The 19,223-nt window shown below is 45.2% G+C and overlaps 2 protein-coding genes across 4 annotated transcripts; one reads left to right on the forward strand and one right to left on the reverse strand.

Moving 5' to 3' along the window:
- Nucleotides 1-9,420: 9,420 nt before the first annotated feature.
- On the reverse strand, nucleotides 9,421-13,292 carry LOC100384682 (Pentatricopeptide repeat-containing protein). Of its 3 annotated transcripts, XM_020551716.2 has the most exons (3): nucleotides 10,249-12,537; nucleotides 9,991-10,113; nucleotides 9,421-9,670 (listed from the first exon to the last, which is right to left on the reverse strand). In XM_020551716.2, the coding sequence occupies exon 1, from the start codon at nucleotides 12,105-12,107 to the stop codon at nucleotides 10,719-10,721; it is 1,389 nt and encodes a 462-aa protein (XP_020407305.1). In that variant the 5' UTR covers nucleotides 12,108-12,537; the 3' UTR covers nucleotides 9,421-9,670; nucleotides 9,991-10,113; nucleotides 10,249-10,718. The 3 variants fall into 3 exon arrangements, with proteins under 3 accessions (XP_020407305.1, XP_008677701.1, NP_001170632.1); XM_008679479.3 differs by having other exon boundaries at nucleotides 9,421-10,113; nucleotides 10,249-13,292; NM_001177161.1 differs by lacking the exons at nucleotides 9,421-9,670; nucleotides 9,991-10,113 and having other exon boundaries at nucleotides 10,619-12,308.
- LOC103654560 (mechanosensitive ion channel protein 6) lies at nucleotides 11,817-14,043 on the forward strand. Its single transcript, XM_008681408.2, has 2 exons — nucleotides 11,817-13,307; nucleotides 13,451-14,043. The coding sequence occupies exons 1-2, from the start codon at nucleotides 12,883-12,885 to the stop codon at nucleotides 13,752-13,754; spliced, it is 729 nt and encodes a 242-aa protein (XP_008679630.1). The 5' UTR covers nucleotides 11,817-12,882; the 3' UTR covers nucleotides 13,755-14,043.
- Nucleotides 14,044-19,223: the final 5,180 nt, after the last annotated feature.

The following is a 19,223-nucleotide window of genomic DNA, read 5'->3' on the forward strand; positions in this document are numbered from 1 at the left end:
TAGAGGATGGGATACTTGTTTTACCTCTTGCCATAAAGCATTTGTGTGATGACCATGAAGAGCGGTGGCTACGAGTCCTTGGAGGATCATATTTGCTTGAAGAGTCATCCCAAGTCTTGACACTTGTGAGTGCCTTGCCTTTGCTCACCACTTTGTGGGTTCGGCCATATTTGGACAGTTGTCCCTAAAGTGACCCTTCGCCCCGCATGTGAAACATCCTCTCTTTCTCTGTTTTTCCTGTCAATGTTAAAGAGAAGATCCTCGACTTGCAGAGGCACACCCATTAGATTAATCTTGCGAATCATCCCCAATACCTTTTTGATGTGTCGGACTGTTTTTTCGTCCTTGGAGGATGATGTTGATGGTTGATCATCTTCTTCTTCTTCCTCCTCCTCTTCTTCACTTGAGCTTGGATCCTTCTTCTTGCCTTTCATCTTTTTGTGTTCATCACATGCAAAAGCATATGGCTTTGAAGAAGTTGGCTCCTCTGGTTGACCCATTTTTCGTGACATCTCAAATGCCGCATTTTTTCCAATAACAATTGTCGGGGTCATTTGACTCAAGTCCTCGGGGTTGTGGAGGATGGTGATGATGCTCCCATATCTTTGTTGTGGTAGTAAGGAGATGATCTTCCTCACAATGTCTGCATCACCTAGCTTATTAATTCCAATAGAGTTGAGCTCATTAATCACAAGATTTAAGCGGGAATATATGTCTCTAACAAGCTCAATTTCTTTCATAGCAAAAGAATTATACTCATTTAAAACTAGGCAATGTTTGCTCACGGACATTGGATGTGTCGTCATGGAGCTCATGCAATTTCAGCCAAATCTCATTAGCAATTTCAAGGTAAATACTTGATTGAAAATTTCCATGCTAAGAGATTCATACAAGCAATTTTTGGATCTAGCATTCAAATCAATTTCTTTTTCATCACTCACGATGAGCTTTTCTGGATTCTTGTGTGGTTTCAGCCCATCACGAGTGACTCTCCAAATACCTAGATCAAATGCTTTTAGGTAACAAGCCATTCTAGCACAACAATATGGGAAGTTATTGCCATCGAAGTGTGGTGGCCTATGGGTATCCATTCCCTTCCTCTAAAAAGTGTCGGCTCGATTAGCGGTGAAGCTAAAACGTTTCAAATGAGCCAAATCGTGCTCCGATACCACTTGTAGGAAACAGTAACGCCTAATAGGGTGGTGAATTAGGACTTCTAAAAACTATCTCTAAACTAGGCCACAATTAAATCCCTAGAGAAAAACCTATCCAAATAAACAATCTAGAATGTGCAAGCTAGGTTTGGTCTAAGTGTTGCTATCTCTACCGCAAAGCCTAAGTTTCAATCCTAAATAATCTAACTAGAAATGCAAGATTGAAACTTAAATACTTAATATAAATGCAGAATGTAAAGAGCAAGGTAGAGATGCAAACTCTCGTGGATGACGCTGGTATTTTTACCGAGGTATCCAGAACCACGCAAGGTTCTAACTAATCCTCGTTTGTGACCCTATGCAAAGAGTAGCCCACACGAGGGCCAAGCATCTCGGTCGAGTTACTCCATAGAGAGCCGCGGGCCTTCTAGACGCGCATGTGGTGCTACGCTTCCAGCTCCTCTCAGACGCTCCCCGCCGTATCCACTATCGAGCTTCCGGACGAAACGTCACGGGCCTCATTCCCTTTGGTACATGGTGGCAGCCGTGACACAAACTCGGTTGTCACGGTCTCGCAAGACTCTCGCCCCACTCAGTACAATTACAATGACTCGTGCAAGAGCCGAGGGGTTGTGTGGTTTTTCTAAACTCACTCAACTAACTAGGATTCACCTAGAGCAAGCGCATAAGCGGTCTAACTAACCTAAGCACTTTGCAAAGCACCTACGCTAATTACAATGACACTTTGCAAAGCACTTGGGTGTATGAGCATTTGGAAATGTCTACAATATGTATTGGTATGTTGCTTGAGCTCCCACACATCCAAATGCCTGGTTGGTGGGGTATTTATAGCTGTTGGGGCGAAGGCGAAGACGCTACCCTTCGCTCGATGCCTTCGTCGCCTCGCTACACCAACGAAGACCGTGCCCGAGCGAGCCGAGGGCGCCGATTGGATGAGGACCGGCACGATCGCCCTTCGTCCTCTCCATTGCAAGACGAAGACAAGGCTTCGACGAAGTCTGCTAGTCCCACGTCCTCATCATGTCCGGATGCCCATGTAGGATTTGGCCCACTGTAATGGGCCCCGCACGGATAAGCATGTTACGGGCCTCATCTGTAATAGCCTTTTCTGTAATGACGGTCTGTAACCTCCCCTTGTGGGAATATTTTGAGGATAGTCTGGGTTTCCGAGGGCATAAACGTCCTTGCCAGAGGACGGTGGACACTCGGGTGCCTATAAATACCCCCATACAGTGCCCTTGAGAGGCCAGATTAACGGAGCTATTGCCATTCCCCGTTGTACTTTGCAAACACTCTCTCCACTCTTCCGTTAGATCTACTTGCCCAGAAAGGCAAGTACCAACATTATAGCCTCCCCCACAATTCTAGCTGTTGGACAGAAAAGTTGTTGCTTCTGTCATCGGGTGCACCGGACAGTCCGGTGCACACCGGACATCCATTGTTCACTAATTGGTGCCCTGGCCACGTCAGCCGACCATTAGGGTCTATAGCAGTCGACCGTTGGATCTGACCGTTACCCAAAATGTTCGGTGCACATCGGACAGTCCGGTGCCATGACTTGAGAGCGCCTAGTTGTGGGCCTCTTTGCGCAGACTGCTCGATGTCCCATCGGACAGTCTGGTGCACACCGGACAGGTACTGTTCACTATCTGGTGCGCCACCAAAGTGCTGGCTGATTGCCCAATTCGTGGATTTCTTCACTGTGTCTTTTGGGCTTCTTTTTTTTCTTGAGTCTTGGACTTCTACGCATCTTTTAAGTCTTCTTTTGAGGTGTTGCATCCTTAGTGCCTTAGTCCAATCCTCTTCACATCCTATGAACTACAAATACAAACACTAGCAAACACATTAGTCCACAAGTTATGTTGATCATCGAACACCAAAATCACTTAGCCAAATGGCCCGGGGTCAATTTTCCTTATGGTGGCGACACGGACAATCCATGCGTGCGTAGAATCAGTTAGGGTTCTGGATTTCTAGTGGGATTTGTAAGAAAAACCTGTGGGGTTAACTCGAGAACCGATTTGTAACGGGTCCAGACCTCCACCCTTTATATAGATGAAGGGTACGGTCGATTGAACCCCCCCCCCCCCACAATCGATCAAATTAACTCTACTTATCGTTTTTACCTTATGCATTAGGAGTAGCCCTGGTTTAGCCTTCCTCTACCTCGAATATTTGCCTCTCTTTGGCTCTACATCAACTAGAGGCGTTTCATCTGGCCTGTCGATGCCAAGACACAACCTAAGGTCTCTCCTCCACGATGGAGTCCCTCCTGGGAGGCGAGACCCAGGTTTGCTGCGAAGAAGATGACCCTCTGCTGCATCATGGACCATCTGAGTCCCAGGCACGGACCGTCCAGACGTACATAGAGAAGGAGCCACTCCTGTGCCCAGGTCGCGGACTATCCGACCTAGGGCCGTGGACCGTCCTCGCCTCCACAGAGAGCACCGCCAGGTGGTTCATCTCCCAGTGTTCGGCACCCAGATCAGCACCAACACATCCCTCAAATATTTCTTTAATTTCTCATTTTCAAGAGACATGACCTCAAAATTTTCAAGCAAATCTTCATGATGGCTAGATTCACTAATTATGCTCAAATCATCACATGAGGTTGCTACATCAAGCTTAACAACAGGGTTAATAGCCTCATGTGTGTCAATAAATAAAAGCTCATAAGCAACAAGAAGATTATAATGATCAACTTTAATTTTTGTGTAATCTTATTTTATCTTGACAAGCATATCATTTAGATCCATATCTATTTCATCCAACGTTTCACTTTTTTCTTTTGCAATTTAAGGGAGGCCTTAAGGTCATTACTAGTGGATGACAAAGCTTATTTTCTTCCTTCATTTCATCACTAGCTTTGACTATTATGTCATATTTAGCAATCAAAGATTTATTTTCATCTTTTAGCTTATCACATTTTTCCTTAGATTTTCTAATGACTTGAGTGTATTCCTTAAGCAAATATGCTAGCTCAGCATAAGTAGGGGAAGCATATTCATCATCACTATCACTACCACAATCATTATTAATAGGTTCATAATTTTGTACCTTCCGATCACCTTTAGCCATAAGGCATAGGTCTATAGTGGATGAAGGTGATGGTGGTGGTCAAGAGAGATCCACGACGATGGCAGCGACCTTTTCATCATCTTCTTCACTTGAGGAATAGCCACTTGTGGGTTCAATGTCGGTGAGCCAATCACCAACAATGTATGATTTCCCACCCTTCCTCTTGTGGAACCTCTTTTGTTTGCCATCTTTTTTCTTGAAGAACTTCTTTTCCTTCTTCTCATCTTCATTTTCATCATTTTTCTTGCCCTTGAATTTTTTTTTCTTAGGCTTTGTGCATTGATGAGCAAGATGGCCAAGTTCTTCATAATTGTAGCAATCTATTTCCAAAATGGGCTTTCTCTTGCTACTGGAGAAAATTTTCTTCTTTCTTGAATCAAATTTGAAGCCTTCTCGGTTTAGCTTTTTCAACATCTTTGTTGTCTTCTTCACCATCTAGGAAATATTGACATCATGAAGATCATCATCACTTGAAGTTTCTTCTTCAACTAGGACTTTGGTCTTGCTCTTCTCTGGGCTTGCTTTGAGTGCCAAGTCTTTCTTGTTGGAAGAAGAGCTATCCTTGTCATTGATGTGCATGTACATTTCATGAGCATTGATCTTTCCCAAATTTTGAGTTGGTGTGACAGTGAAAAGATCCATTTTGATGAAGCATGGTGACAATGTGATCATACTTCTCAATGGGCAATACACTAAGAATCTACCTCACTACATCTGGTTGTGCCATTTATGTGAGTTCCAAGCCATTTACTTCCTCTACAAGAATATTGAGACATGAGTACATATCATTTGCATATTTGTTGACAAGCATTTCAAAAGAATTTAACTTTCTCATGGCAATATGATATCTCTCCTCATGCTCACTCTTTGTTCACTCATGTAAAGCACAAATATCCGACCACAAAGCATGAGCATTTTTATGATTTCTCACTCTATTGAAAACATCCTTGCAAAGGCCCCTAAAAAGAGTGTTTTTGGCCTTTGCATTCCATTTCTCATAATTGACTTCATCACCCAAGAGATTTGTGGCATCTCTAGGTTGGGAGAATCCTTGGGTGGCGGCTTTGTAGACTCCAATGTCTATAACCTCTATATAAGCTTCCATACGAATTTTCCAATAAGGAAAATTGACACCATCAAAAACGGGAAGAGGTCCATCCCCACTGAATATCGTTACTCTAGCGGTTAAGCTAAACTAGGAGCAACACGACTCTGATAGCAATTGAAAGGATCACGATGCCCAAGAGGGCGGTGAGTTGGGCTTCTTTAAATTTCTTGCAAAAGTTTAAACCCTAAACAAGGGTCCAACTACTAGGTTAAATCACAAAGACTAGGAATCGGTAAGCAAACCCTAAGTCATCATTACAAATACTAGGAATGCAAATACACAAAGTAAATTGCTCAAAGTAAATGTGGAATGTAAAGTAAGGGCAAGAAGACTCCTCCAAGTTTTTCCCGAGGTATCGAAGAGTCGACACTCTCCACAAGTCCTCGTTGGAGCACCCACACAAGGGTATCACTCCCCCTTAGTCGTCACAAGGACCAAGTGCTCACTCTAAGATGATCCTTTGCCTCTCCGACATAGTGGAACCCTCACAACCGCGAACACTCATCGAGACAGGTCACCATCAAATCCTCCAGGGTGATCACTGAGCTCCAATTACCACCGAGCCATCTAGATGATGTCGATCACCAAGAGTAATAAGCCATAGACTTTCACTTGACGACGAGAAGCCTAATGCACGTGGTGTGTGCTCTAGGTGGCTCTCAAGTGCACTAATGAAGTTCTAATGTGAGATTATGACTTTGCTAATCACCTCACTAGGCTTTGTGGACTAGCAATGAATGCTTGTTGGTTGGGGCATCAAGACAATGAATATGGATGGTGGAGGGGGTATAAATACCCCCAACCACCCCCAAACTAGTTGTTACATGGTGTTCTGTGCGTGGTCGCTTTGGATAGTCCGGTGAGCCACTGGTGCGCACCCAACATCTAGTTTTGACAACTAGCCATTGCGTAGAGACACACTGGACAGTGTACATGAACTTGTATGGTGCACATCGGATAGTTCGGTGCCACTGGCTAACCGAGCTAACTTGTGGAGCTTTCTAGGTCGTCTGTCCGGTGCGCCACCGGACAGTCCGATGCTCCCAGAGCAGCTATACCTTTTTCTTAGGTTTTTTCTAAACCGTTTTCAACTCCAATTTTTGTGTGAGCTTTTGAGTGACACCTAGATCTAGTTTTGAGTGTGTGCATGCACCGACACTACGCTAGACATCTCTTGGTCAAACTACTCATCCACAACCTCTCTTTATGGTACGGCTAATGTAAAAAACAAAAGTCCTAACTCTATACCAAGTGTCCCACAACTCCTTCGACACTTAGAATATGAAGACCTTCATCTTTTGATTCACCTTTTTTAGCCATCGCTTCAAGTTCCATCCGAGGGATTATTTTCACCTGTTGGAGCGCAATTCCCTGCATTTGTGACCTAACATCTCATATGCTCTGCAAAACACACGTTAGACGCAATATTCTTACATTGCCATTGATCACTAAAACCAACTAGTGGCCTAGAAGCTTTTAGTATAGTCTATAACCATTCATCTTGTGATGGAAAGAAAAGGAATAAAATGACATTCTTTCAAGATGAGTCTTCTTTTCCCTTAGTGACTCCCAATTGTTTTCATTTACTCTTAATGCCTTCTTCCATTAATTAATCTCTCTAAAAGAGATTAATTAAAAGACAAAGCATCAATCTAATTAACGCATGTTACCTTTGTAAGGAAAATGGATCCCTGCCCATTTGACTAAATGATTTTGGCATTTGATGAACAACATAACAAGTGAACAAATGTTTTTCATGTGTCTATATTTTGTAGTTCACAAGATGCAAATGTGTTTTTGACTAAAGGTACTGAAATGCAACACCTCAATGAAGACATTAGAAGACCTTTTTTGAAGATATACAAGAATCAAGCAAAGTCTAAGACATAGAGAAGAACTGGCTATGGGCGGACGGCCTGCCCTCCCAGGGTTGACAATCCGGAGGGTCACCGGATGGTCCGGTGTACACCGCGGATGGTCCGGTGCACCAATGACTAGCTCCAACGGCTAGTACACCTGGCAGCATAGAGGGTCGGCATGGACGGTCCAGCGTACCACCGAACATTCTGGTGTTCCATGACTTCTGCACCACCAACGGCTATATCTCAATGACTAGTGGGCGCGGATGGTCTGGCGTGCCACTGGACGGTCTCGTGCGCCACAGAGAGCAGTGGTCAACCCTCCAATGGTTATTTTGTGTTGGGACCTATTATACTTCACCCAACCGGGCATTTGAGTGTCTTGGAGCCCAAGGAACATATCAAAGGTGTATAGACACATGTCCATAGCTCCAAATCATACAAGTGCTTAGAGTATCAATCGTTGATTAGCATATGTGCTTTGCTAAATGCTTAGGTTAGTTAGACTGCTATTGCGCTTGCTTTAGGGTTACTCCATTTATGTGAGTGAGGTTAGACAACCCACAAACCACTTGGATCTTGAGCAAGCCATTGTAATATTGTACTGAGTGGGGCGAGAGTCTTGCGAGACTGTGTCAAACACGTTTGTGGTGCGGTCGCCACCGTGTACTAGAGCGAACGATGCCCGCGACAATTCAACTGGAAGCTCGATAGTGGAGATGGCGGGGAGCATCCGGGAGGAGCCGAAAGTGGAGCACCACTTGCACTTGGAGAAGACCCGTGACTTGCTACAGAGTTACTCGACCATGGTGCTTGGCCCACGCGTGGGCTACCCTTTGCGTAGGGGCACCAATGAGGATTAGTCGGGACCTTCCGCGGTTCCAGATACCTCGGTAAAAATACTAGCGGATCCACGGGAGTTTGCAACCTCTACCTTTGCTCTTTAGCTTCTACATTTACTTTAAGTACTTAAGTTTCAATCTTTATATCTCTAGCTTAGTATATTTAAGATTGGAACATAGGTTGCAAAACTCTTTTGTGATAGAGATAGCAACATTTAGACAAAACCTAGTAAGCACATTTCTGTTTAGTTATGTGTATAGGTTTTGTTTAGAAGATTTATTTGTGGTCTAGATTTGCAAGATTTTTAGAAGTCCTCATTCACCCCCTCTTAGGCGTCAATGTTCCTTTTAATTGGTATCAAAACCCAGTTTAGCTCATTTGGAACGTTTTAGATTCACCGCTAATAAAGCCGACACTTTTTAAAGAAAGGATGGATACCCTATAGACCACCACACTTCAACGACACTAATTTCCCTTAAGCCCCGTTTGTTTCCCTTTATTTTGAGGAATTGAAATCTAGTTAATGGAGTAGGCTACTTTTTTGGAATGTAATATTCCACAACTTTCCAAAGTCTATATATAAGTTTATCTCAATTGATGGGGTGAGAGATGAAAATTGATTTTATAGATTTACATGATATTTTTCTAATGTACAACTTATAGCAGACTCTTGTATTTGCATCTCTATAGTGTAAGTGTAGTATATAACTATCTCTCTCATATGATTTAAGATACTATACAAATATATTACCTATACAAATATATTAACTTAATTAGTTTATATCTAAATTATGATTATTAGAATGGAATTCAATTCCAACGAAAAAAGCGATGCCTTATTATAGTGCTAGAATGACTTGCTATCTAGAAGTGGTTGATCCAGACCTTTGGAAAGTCACTCACGACGGGATGAATATTTAAACTTTAGAAAGTGATAGAATGTTAAATTCCAAGTTAAATAATCTACTTTATTAAGTAGATTTCAATTCCTCTAACGCCCCGTTTAGATCATTGGAATTGAATTGCATTCTAATAATAGTAATTTAGGTATATATCAATTAAGTTAATTCGGTTTTATGCAAAATATATTTGTATATTATTATTAGCAAGATATCGGAGATATTTATGTGATATATTTTACTATAGAGGAGTGAGACGAAGAGTGATATGTAAGTTACATCGTAGAAACAAATTCTACTAATAAATAAAATCATTTCCTATCCTCCATCCCATGAATTTGAGATAGACTTATATCTGAACTTTAGAAAGTGGTGTAATGTCAAATTCTATATTAAATAAGTTACTTTATTGAGTGAATTCTAAATCCTCTAAAATAAAGGGATCCAAACGGCCCGTAAAATTAAGGGATACAAACGACCCCTAACTTGCAATAGAGCTGTATATCTTTGTATTTACAAGAAAGGAAAAATGACCCAAGTAGAAGCCTCCCTGTAAAGAGAGGATCAGACCCACCAAAATAGCAGAATTACTTCTGTGCCACTAAACAAAAAAAAACACAACCCAGCCACACACTACGCCTGAAAATAATCCAGCCAGAGGACTACAAAAGAAACAAAAACATACTATTGATTCCAGAATTCCACCATCTGAAGAACAAATAAATGAAGGTTAGCCTTACAGTACAAAATAAAATTCTGTCTTGTGAGGAACAATAGATTGCTTCTATGAAACAAATGCAAATACAAAAGATCAATGATTGACTCCATTATGGTGACGTCTATTTTTTACTTAATTGCACTCATCGGCCGGCTGCCAGAGTTTTAGACCAAAAATACATAACTTCACAGCATCATGCATGTCTATCAACATGGCTATGAGATTAGATGTTGTGTAGTCTTTCATTGGTATAGAATTTGCTTCAGAGTGATAAATGTTGTGACCAAAAAAACAAGGTTCAGTTCTCAACCTCTCAAAAAGAACCGATGAACCAAACAAAAAATATTAACATTCAGATTGCTCTGTAGTATCCCGCAACACCTTCATTTTGTGACCGCATACTGTATGTCCATCTGACCAGGGCATCTCAATTCTGAACAAAATCAATAACCACCAACAGTCCAAAAGAAGATACAGTTAGCATTACGCTCGACAGAATTCAACTTTTCCGAAAGTTCTATACAGCAAACAGAGGCAATTTACATCAAATCACTACAGCTATAATTACCTTCTGTTGGAAATTTGGGATACTTGGTCGCCAAGAGTTCATTGTAACACCTCAAACTAATACAATGAAAGGTGAAGTTTTAAACCATGGAAGTTATGGAGGAATCACTTCCTGCACATTTGGGGCTGGTACCATCTGGAAACTAAATGTCATGAATGCAGATCCTGTTCCTAGTGACCATGTGGGCATCAGCCTTTCTTGTTCATTGACGTTCAATAAACATTTCAAGCTTGACAGTGACATGGCTTGTTGTGCACTTTAACATCGACAAACTATAAAGCCTCAGGAAAATGATTTATTAGGGTAGCTCCTTTCTTGAGCTAACACAGTTCTGGTTTCCTTCCTGTGGAGCATGATGCACTGATCGAGTGGTTAGGTGATCATACATCTCCATAAAGGGTCATCTACTCATCCACACTTGTAAATTTCACAGGATCATGCAATCAGATTGCAGATCTTTTCTCCTTGGATTAAGACCGCAACAGCCTAGCCATATATAATGCTGATCGGACTTTCCTCAAATCATTTTTAAACCCTGCACTACGAAGCCCAGAAATGACAGCGCGCTTTGCAGATGCAAGAACGTTGTTTCCTTCATGCAAGCAGATCCGCAAGAATTTGGATGCCATATGGTATCTACCCACCTTACATAGACCATGGACTAGTGATGTGTAAGAAAAATCATCTTTTAGCTTCATGCTGTGCAAAATTTTTATGGCTGCATCAACCTCATGACATTTGCATAACGCATCAATCAAGCAATTATATGCTACCACATTTGATTGCATGCCCATCATCTCCATGGACCATATCTGCTTCTCAGCAGCCTCGATTTGTCCCATCTTGCAAAGACCATTGACCAAAATAGAGAATGTGTACTCATCGCTCTCTAGACCACCTTCTTCCATCATGTTCAACAGCTCAAACGCGTCATTAATCTTCCCTTCTTGGCATCGCAGGTGAATCAGAGTGTTGTAGCATGCATTGTCAAGCGTAGAACCACTTTGTATCATGAGCTCACAATAGGTATTGGCTTCTTGCATCCGGCCCTTTTTGACAAGCGCACTGATCACTGTCGTGTATGGGAAGGCATCCGAAATGTACCCTCCTTCAAGCAGGGACAAGAACGTCTCCAACCCTTGCTCAAACCTGCCATACCTAAAGCAGCACTTCATAACTGTTGTGTACGTGACAGCGTTCGGGGCATGCTCTGTCCTCCCCAGCTCCTTAAGGACCATGCGGGCATAGCCCACCTTGCCTGACTTGCACAGCCCGTTGATCATTGTGTTGTAAGTCACAATGCCTACGGGAAGCCCCGCCCTCTGCAGGTACCTGAACATCCTGAATGCATTTGTCACGTGGCCAGCCTTGAGCAGCCCATCCAGAAGTGTGTTGTACGTCGTGGCACATGGTGCCACGCCCCTGTCAGCCATATCAGCAAACACACGGTAGGCATGCTCCGGGTGGCCGGACCTGAATAGGCAGTGCATGAGGGCGTTGTAGCTCCACGAATCGGGGGCGACCCCTGACCTCAGCATTTCGTCGAACAGGTCAAGGGCGCGGACCGTGAGTCCGCTGCGATCGGCGCCCGTGATGAGGGAGTTGTAGGTGACGGCGTCGGGTCTCACCCCGGCCTCCCGCATCCGGTGCACGACGGCTAGCCCCGCGTCGAGTCCGTCGACCCGGCAGTACGCGGCGAGGAGGGTGTTGTAGGTGACGACATCCGGGGGCAGGCCGAGGCGGATGGCGTCGACGAGGACGGACTCCGCACGGTCGAGCCAGCCACCCCGGCAGAGCGAAGCGAGGCCTACGTTCATCAGCCGCGTAGACAGGGCCAGATGCCCCCGGGACCGGACCATGGTTCCCCTCCCTCCTTTTCCTCGCTTCCGCGAGACTCTGTTCGGGGCTCGGCTGCGCTCCGCTTGCTACCGCGACTCCCATACAGGCCCCTCGCTGTTTGCTGGTTCGCTACGAGCAAGGCAGACGCCTTGTCGTGGACAGACACCCCAGCTGCACGCTGGGGCGGCAAGGTGACTCGGTGGCGCTGCCGCCACTAAGAGGAATGCGCAGGGCGCGCGAGAGAGAGATGAGAAATTTGCTATTATGAAACACGACGGGGGTGGCTTCGATGAAATGGAGTTTCGCTGTTATGAAAATGCAGAGCAAAGCCGATATGAAGACTTCGTTAATAGGTTCAGACCAGTATTAATGTCGTTGACACCGGCTTCCGTCCGCCAGCACCGTCGCCGTGAGTTCTCCATCGTCGTCGCGTTATCCTTCGCGCGGAAGCCGGGCGCCGCTACCTCCGACCAAGAGCCCCCGATTGAAGGGCGCCGCCTGTCAATTAGAGCACTCGAATGAAGGCCTGCAGAGTCCGCCGCATCCGCAGGCCGTCCCCCTTTGTGCCCTCTAGGAGGTACGCAATCCGCGGCGGCTCGGCATCGGAGTCGTCAGAGTTGACGGCGGCGGCGTCGGGGTTCTCGTCGTCGCTGTCGCTGGCGGCGTTGCCTTCCAGCAGACGGTTCTTGATTCCCGCCTCGACGGAGGGGGCGCCGCCGCCTGACGACGAGCCGTCGTCGTCCCAGTCGGCGAGGGAGACCACGTTGAACAAGACCGCTAGTGGAGGAGAGTCGGATGATGGCTGAGGTGCAGAGGCTCCAGAGCGCGGGAGCATCCATCCCCACGGAGCTCGAAGCGACAGCGATGCCGGGCAAGTCCCGGCCACTGCCCAAGAGTGGGCGCCTCACGACGGTCGCGTCCAAGCGAGGAGGAGGAGGAGCAGCAGCAGCCAGCAAGCAGCTGCATAGGCAGAAAACCGAGCGCCATTTGGATGACGGCATCTCGATTGACCAGCTTCACAAGCTCAGCCAGAAGAACATCTCCGCGTGGAGCATGAAGAGGCTGATGAAGATCGTCCGGTACGAGGCGCTGACAACCATGGACGAGCAGCTCAAGCATGCAACGGGCGAGGACGAGCTGGCGACAGAGATACACAGCGAGTACGAGGCCAAGGTTGCGGCCAAGAGGATCTTCCAGAACGTCGCCAAGCCTGGATCCAAGTGAGAAAAGAATTTGACTACGTACTAGCACATCTCTTCCAAATTTAAACCCTCAGCGCACATTTGTGTATATATATAAATCCAATTAACATGTTGTTTGCGCAGCCTTCGTGATTCGGTTATGAATTCTGAACCTGTTGCAGGCACATATACCTGTCAGATTTGATGCGTTTCATGAGGCAGGAAGAAGCTCTGAAGGCGACGGATCTCTTCGAAGGAGCGCAGGAGCACAACAGGGTCAGCAAGAGGTCGCTCAAGAACTGGGTGGTAAATATCTCAGACGTACGCGCGACGAGGACAAGGCCCAGCCCCGGCGTAGAGCTACGAGGGCGAGATCGCGAGGCCGCCGAGCACGGCCAGCCACCTTCAGCACGGCTCCGCTCCTCCCCAGTGAAGCACTTCGCGCGCGGCGGCGCTGATCTCTTTTCGGTAGGCGGTGGCAGGTGAACTGAAGCTCTCATCGCGATGGAAAACTCACGGCGACAACGTCGGGGGACGGAAGCCGGTGTCAACGACGCTAATACTGGTCTAATCTATTAATGGAGTCTTCATGTCTATTTTAGAGTGTGGGCTTTGCCCTACCTTTTCATAACAGCGAATCTCTCTCCTTAGCCTCTGTTTCGTCGAAACCGCCCCGTGGTGTTTCATAATGGCAGATTTCTCGAGATGTCACGCCTTTACTATATAACATGAGTTCTGTACAAAATAATTAAATAAATATATCATATGAAGACAACGATCCAGCAACCCAAAATTGACTGGGAGACGACGGCCTAGACCTCTCACGAACTCATCACAACATCCTCCATGCGCCTTATTCTGTGATACCTGTTCTTGACCTGTAGGGGTGAGACAGCAAGGGTGAGCTCACATACGTTCATCGCTCAACAAGTTGTGGGGAATAATGTGCATAAACTCGCCAAAGGTGGGAGCTCATGTGAAGTGTAAGGCTTACCAAAGATGATGGTTAAAGCTGAGCATCGCTTTTAAAGTTGGTCAAAATTTTATTAGCAATTACTAAGTATAAGTAGATACCAAACCAGAGTAATAATAAATCAAAGTTCATTGAAAGGGAATTAGGCTTACACCTAGTTCCTAAATAGTTTTGGTGGTTGAATCGCCCAACACAAACAATTGGACTAACTAGTTTGCTCTAGATTATATGTTTTACAGGTGCCAAAAGTTCATCTATAACTATGCTAAATCGACTGTCCGGAATACCGTAGATTATTCCGGACAGGAGAAGCTTTTTGGAAAAACAGGCCAAGCGCGGACCGTCCGGGCCCTTGCGGCGGACCGTCCGCAACACTAGAATGACTCTCGGACAGAACCAATGCAAAAATACAAGTTTCCATTACGGACTGTCCGAAGGAAAAGCAAAGACCGTCCGAGCCCTCGCGCGGACCGTCCGGCCTTAGGCGCGGACCGTCCGGTCGGTAAGAAACCGAAAAACCCGAAGGTAACGGGTTCGGAGAAATGAATTATAGGGGGCCTCGCGGACCGTCCGGGGTGCACGACCGGACCGTCCGCGACTGGCTCTGTCTGACATCTGACGACGCATTAAATGCAATATAGCCGTTGATATAGCCGTTACTGCTGACCGTTGCATTTTCAGCCGTTGATCTACAGGGGCGGACCGTCCGCACCAGGAGGGCGGACCGTCCGCGCTCGGCAGAATGGCCCAACGGCTAGGAAGTGGTTGGTGGCTATAAATACAACCCCAACCACCTCCATTCACTTCATCCAAGCATTCCAACCTTCAACATTCAATACAAGAGCTAGCACTCCATTCCAAGACACATTCAAAGCCTCCACCTCTCCAAGTTTCACAATTGAGAAAAGAGATCATTAGTGATTAGTGACTTGAGAGAGGAAGTGATCCGTGTGTTACTTGTCGCTCTTGTTGCTTGGCTTTTTAATCGTGCTTTCTTGATTCCTTCATTGCGATCAAACTCACTTGTAATTGAGGCAAGAGACACCAAACTTGTGGTGGTCCTTGTGGGAACTTTGTGTTCCAAGTGATTAAGAAAAGAAAGCTCACTCGATCCGTGGATCGTTTGAGAGAGGGAAGGGTTGAAAGAGACCCGGCCTTTGTGGCCTCCTCAACGGGGAGTAGGTTTGCAAGAACCGAACCTCGGTAAAACAAATCTTCGTGTCTCACTTGCTTATTCGCTTGGGATTTGTTTTGCGCCCTCTCTCCCGGACTCGTTTCTTTATTACTAACGCTAACCCGGCTTGTAGTTGTGTTTATATTTGTAAATTTCAGTTTCGCCCTATTCACCCCCCCCTCTAGGCGACTTTCAATTGGTATCAAAGCCCGGTGCTTCATTAGAGCCTAACCGCTCGAAGTGATGTCGGGAGATCACGCCAAGAAGGAGATGGAGACCGGCGACGACAAGCCCACTACAAGCCAAGGGAGCACTTCATCTTCATCAGAAGAGTCCCGCACCAAGAGAAGAGAGAAGAAGAAGAAATTCTCCAAGCGGAAGGAGAAAAGATCTTCCTCTTCTCACCATAAGGAGAAGAAGGAAAAATCTTCTCACAAGCCGCATCGGAGTGGGGACAAGCACAAAAGGATGAGGAAGGTGGTCTTCTACGAGACCGACACTTCATCGACCTCCACCTCCGGCTCCGACGCGGCGTCCGTCACTTCTAAACGCCAAGAGCGTAAGAAGTATAGTAAGATCCCCCTACGCTACCCTCGCGTTCCTAAACATACACCTTTACTTTCCGTCCCATTAGGCAAACCACCAACTTTTAATGGTGAAGATTATGCTATGTGGAGTAATTTAATGCAATTTCATCTAATCTCTCTCCACAAAAGATTATGGGATGTTGTTGAGTATGGTGTACAGGTACCATCCGTAGGGGATGAGGACTACGACACGGACGAAGTGGCCCAAATCGAGCACTTCAACTCCCAAGCCACAACCATTCTCCTTGCCTCTTTAAGCAAGGAGGAATACAACAAAATACAAGGGTTGAAGAACGCCAAGGAGATTTGGGACCTACTCAAGACGGCGCATGAGGGTGATGAACTCACCAAGATCACCAAGCGGGAAACGATCGAGGGGGAGCTCGGTCGCTTCCGTCTTCGCCAAGGGGAGGAGCCACAAGACATGTACAACCGGCTCAAGACCTTGGTGAACCAAGTGCGCAACCTCGGGAGCACAAAATGGGATGACCACGAAGTGGTTAAGGTTATTCTGAGAGCCCTTATTTTCCTTAACCCTACTCAAGTACAATTAATTCGTGGCAATCCTAGATATACACAAATGACCCCCGAGGAAGTCATCGGGAATTTTGTTAGTTTTGAATGCATGATTAAGGGCTCCAAGAAGATCAACGAGCTTGATGAGCCTTCCACATCCGAGGCGCAACCCGTGGCCTTCAAGGCAACGGAGGAGAAGAAGGAGGAGTCTACACCAAGTAGACAACCAATTGACGCCTCCAAGCTCGACAACGAGGAGATGGCCCTAATCATCAAAAGCTTCCGGCAAATCCTCAAGCAACGGAAGGGGAAGGACTACAAATCTCGTTCCAAGAAGGTTTGCTACAAATGTGGTAAGCCCGGTCACTTTATTGCTAAATGTCCATTATCAAGTGACAGTGACAGGGACAACGACAAGAGGGGCAAAAGGAAGGAGAAGAAGAAGTACTACAAGAAGAAGGGCGGCGATGCCCATGTTTGTCGGGAGTGGGACTCCGACGAAAGCTCAAGCGACTCCTCCGACGACGAGGACGCCGCCAACATCGCCGTCACCAAAGGCCTCCTCTTCCCCAACGTCGGCCACAAGTGCCTCATGGCCAAGGACGGCAAAAAGAAGGTAAAATCAAAGTCCTCCACTAAATATGAAACATCTAGTGATGAGGATGATAAAAATGAGGAGGATAACTTGCGTATTCTTTTTGCCAACCTTAACATGGAACAAAAAGAAAAATTAAATGAGCTAATTAGTGCTATCCATGAAAAGGACGATCTCTTGGACTCCCAAGAGGACTTCCTAATCAAGGAAAACAAGAAACATGTTAAGGTTAAAAATGCTTATGCTCTAGAAAGAGAAAAATGTGAAAAATTATCTAGTGAGCTAAGCACTTGCCATGAGATTTTAGACAACCTTAGAAATGAAAATGCTAATTTGTTGGCTAAGGTTGATTCTCATGTTTGCATTGATCCTAGAAATGATGATGTTGACTTGCTTGCTAGGATTGATGAATTGAATGCTTCCATCGCTAGCCTTAGAAATGAGAATGAGAAATTAATTGCTAAGGCTAAGGATTTTGATGTTTGCAATACTACTATTTCTGACCTTAGAACTAAGAATGATTTGTTGCATGCTAAGGTTATTGAATTAAAGTCTTGCAAACCCTCTACATCTACTATTGAGCATATGTCCATTTGCACTAGATGTAGAGATGTTAATGTTGATGCTATCCATGATCACCTTGCCTTAATTAAAAAACAAAATGATCACATAGCACAACTTAATGCTAAAATTAGAGAGCATGACTTAGAAAATGAAAAATTTAAATTGGCTAGAAGCATGCTCTATAATGGGAGACGCCCGGGCATTAAGGACGGCATTGGCTTTCAAAGGGGAGACAATGTCAAAATTAATGCCCCACCTAAAAATTTGTCTAACTTTGTTAAGGGCAAGGCTCCCATGCCTCAGGATAACGAGGGTTACATTTTGTACCCTGCCGGTTATCCCGAGAGCAAAATTAGGAGAATTCACTCTAGGAAGTCTCACTCTGGCCCTAACCATGCTTTTATGTATAAGGGTGAGACATCTAGCTCTAGGCAACCAACCCGTGCCAAGTTGCCTAGAAAGAAAACTCCTAATGCATCAAATGATCATGCCATTTCATTTAAAACTTTTGATGCATCTTATGTGCTTACTAGCAAATCCGGCAAGGTAGTTGCCAAATTTGTTGGGGGCAAGCACAAGGGTTCCAAGACTTGTGTTTGGGTACCCAAAGTTCTTGTATCTAATGCCAAAGGACCCAAAACCGTTTGGGTACCTAAAACAAAGAACTAAACTTGTTTTGTAGGTTTATGCATCCGGGGGCTCAAGTTGGATACTCGACAGTGGGTGCACAAACCATATGACAGGGGAGAAAAAGATGTTCTCCTCATATGAGAAAAACCAAGATCCCCAACGAGCTATCACATTCGGGGATGGAAATCAAGGTTTGGTCAAAGGTTTGGGTAAAATTGCTATATCACCTGACCATACTATTTCCAATGTTTTTCTTGTAGATTCTTTAGATTACAATTTGCTTTCCGTATCCCAATTATGTAAAATGGGCTACAACTGTCTTTTTACTGATACTGGTGTTACTGTCTTTAGAAGAAGTGACGATTCAATAGCTTTTAAGGGAGTGTTAGAGGGTCAGCTATACTTGGTAGATTTTGAAAGAGCTGAACTCGACACTTGCTTAGTTGCTAAGACTAACTTGGGTTGGCTTTGGCACCGCCGACTAGCCCATGTTGGAATGAAGAATCTTCACAAGCTTCTAAAGGGAGAACACATTTTAGGACTAACAAATGTTCATTTTGAGAAAGACAGGATTTGTAGCGCATGTCAAGCAGGGAAGCAAGTTGGCACTCATCATCCACACAAGAACATAATGACTACTGACAGGCCACTGGAGCTCCTACACATGGATTTGTTCGGCCCGATCGCTTACATAAGCATCGGCGGTAGTAAGTATTGTCTCGTAATTGTGGATGATTATTCTCGCTTCACTTGGGTATTCTTTTTACAGGAAAAATCTCAAACCCAAGAGACCTTAAAGGGATTCTTGAGACGAGCTCAAAATGAGTTCGGCTTAAGGATCAAGAAAATAAGAAGCGACAATGGGACGGAGTTCAAGAACTCTCAAATTGAAAGCTTCCTTGAGGAGGAGGGCATC

Source organism: Zea mays, chromosome 4 (assembly GCF_902167145.1).
Source record: "Zea mays cultivar B73 chromosome 4, Zm-B73-REFERENCE-NAM-5.0, whole genome shotgun sequence".
Lineage (NCBI taxonomy): Eukaryota > Viridiplantae > Streptophyta > Magnoliopsida > Poales > Poaceae > Zea > Zea mays.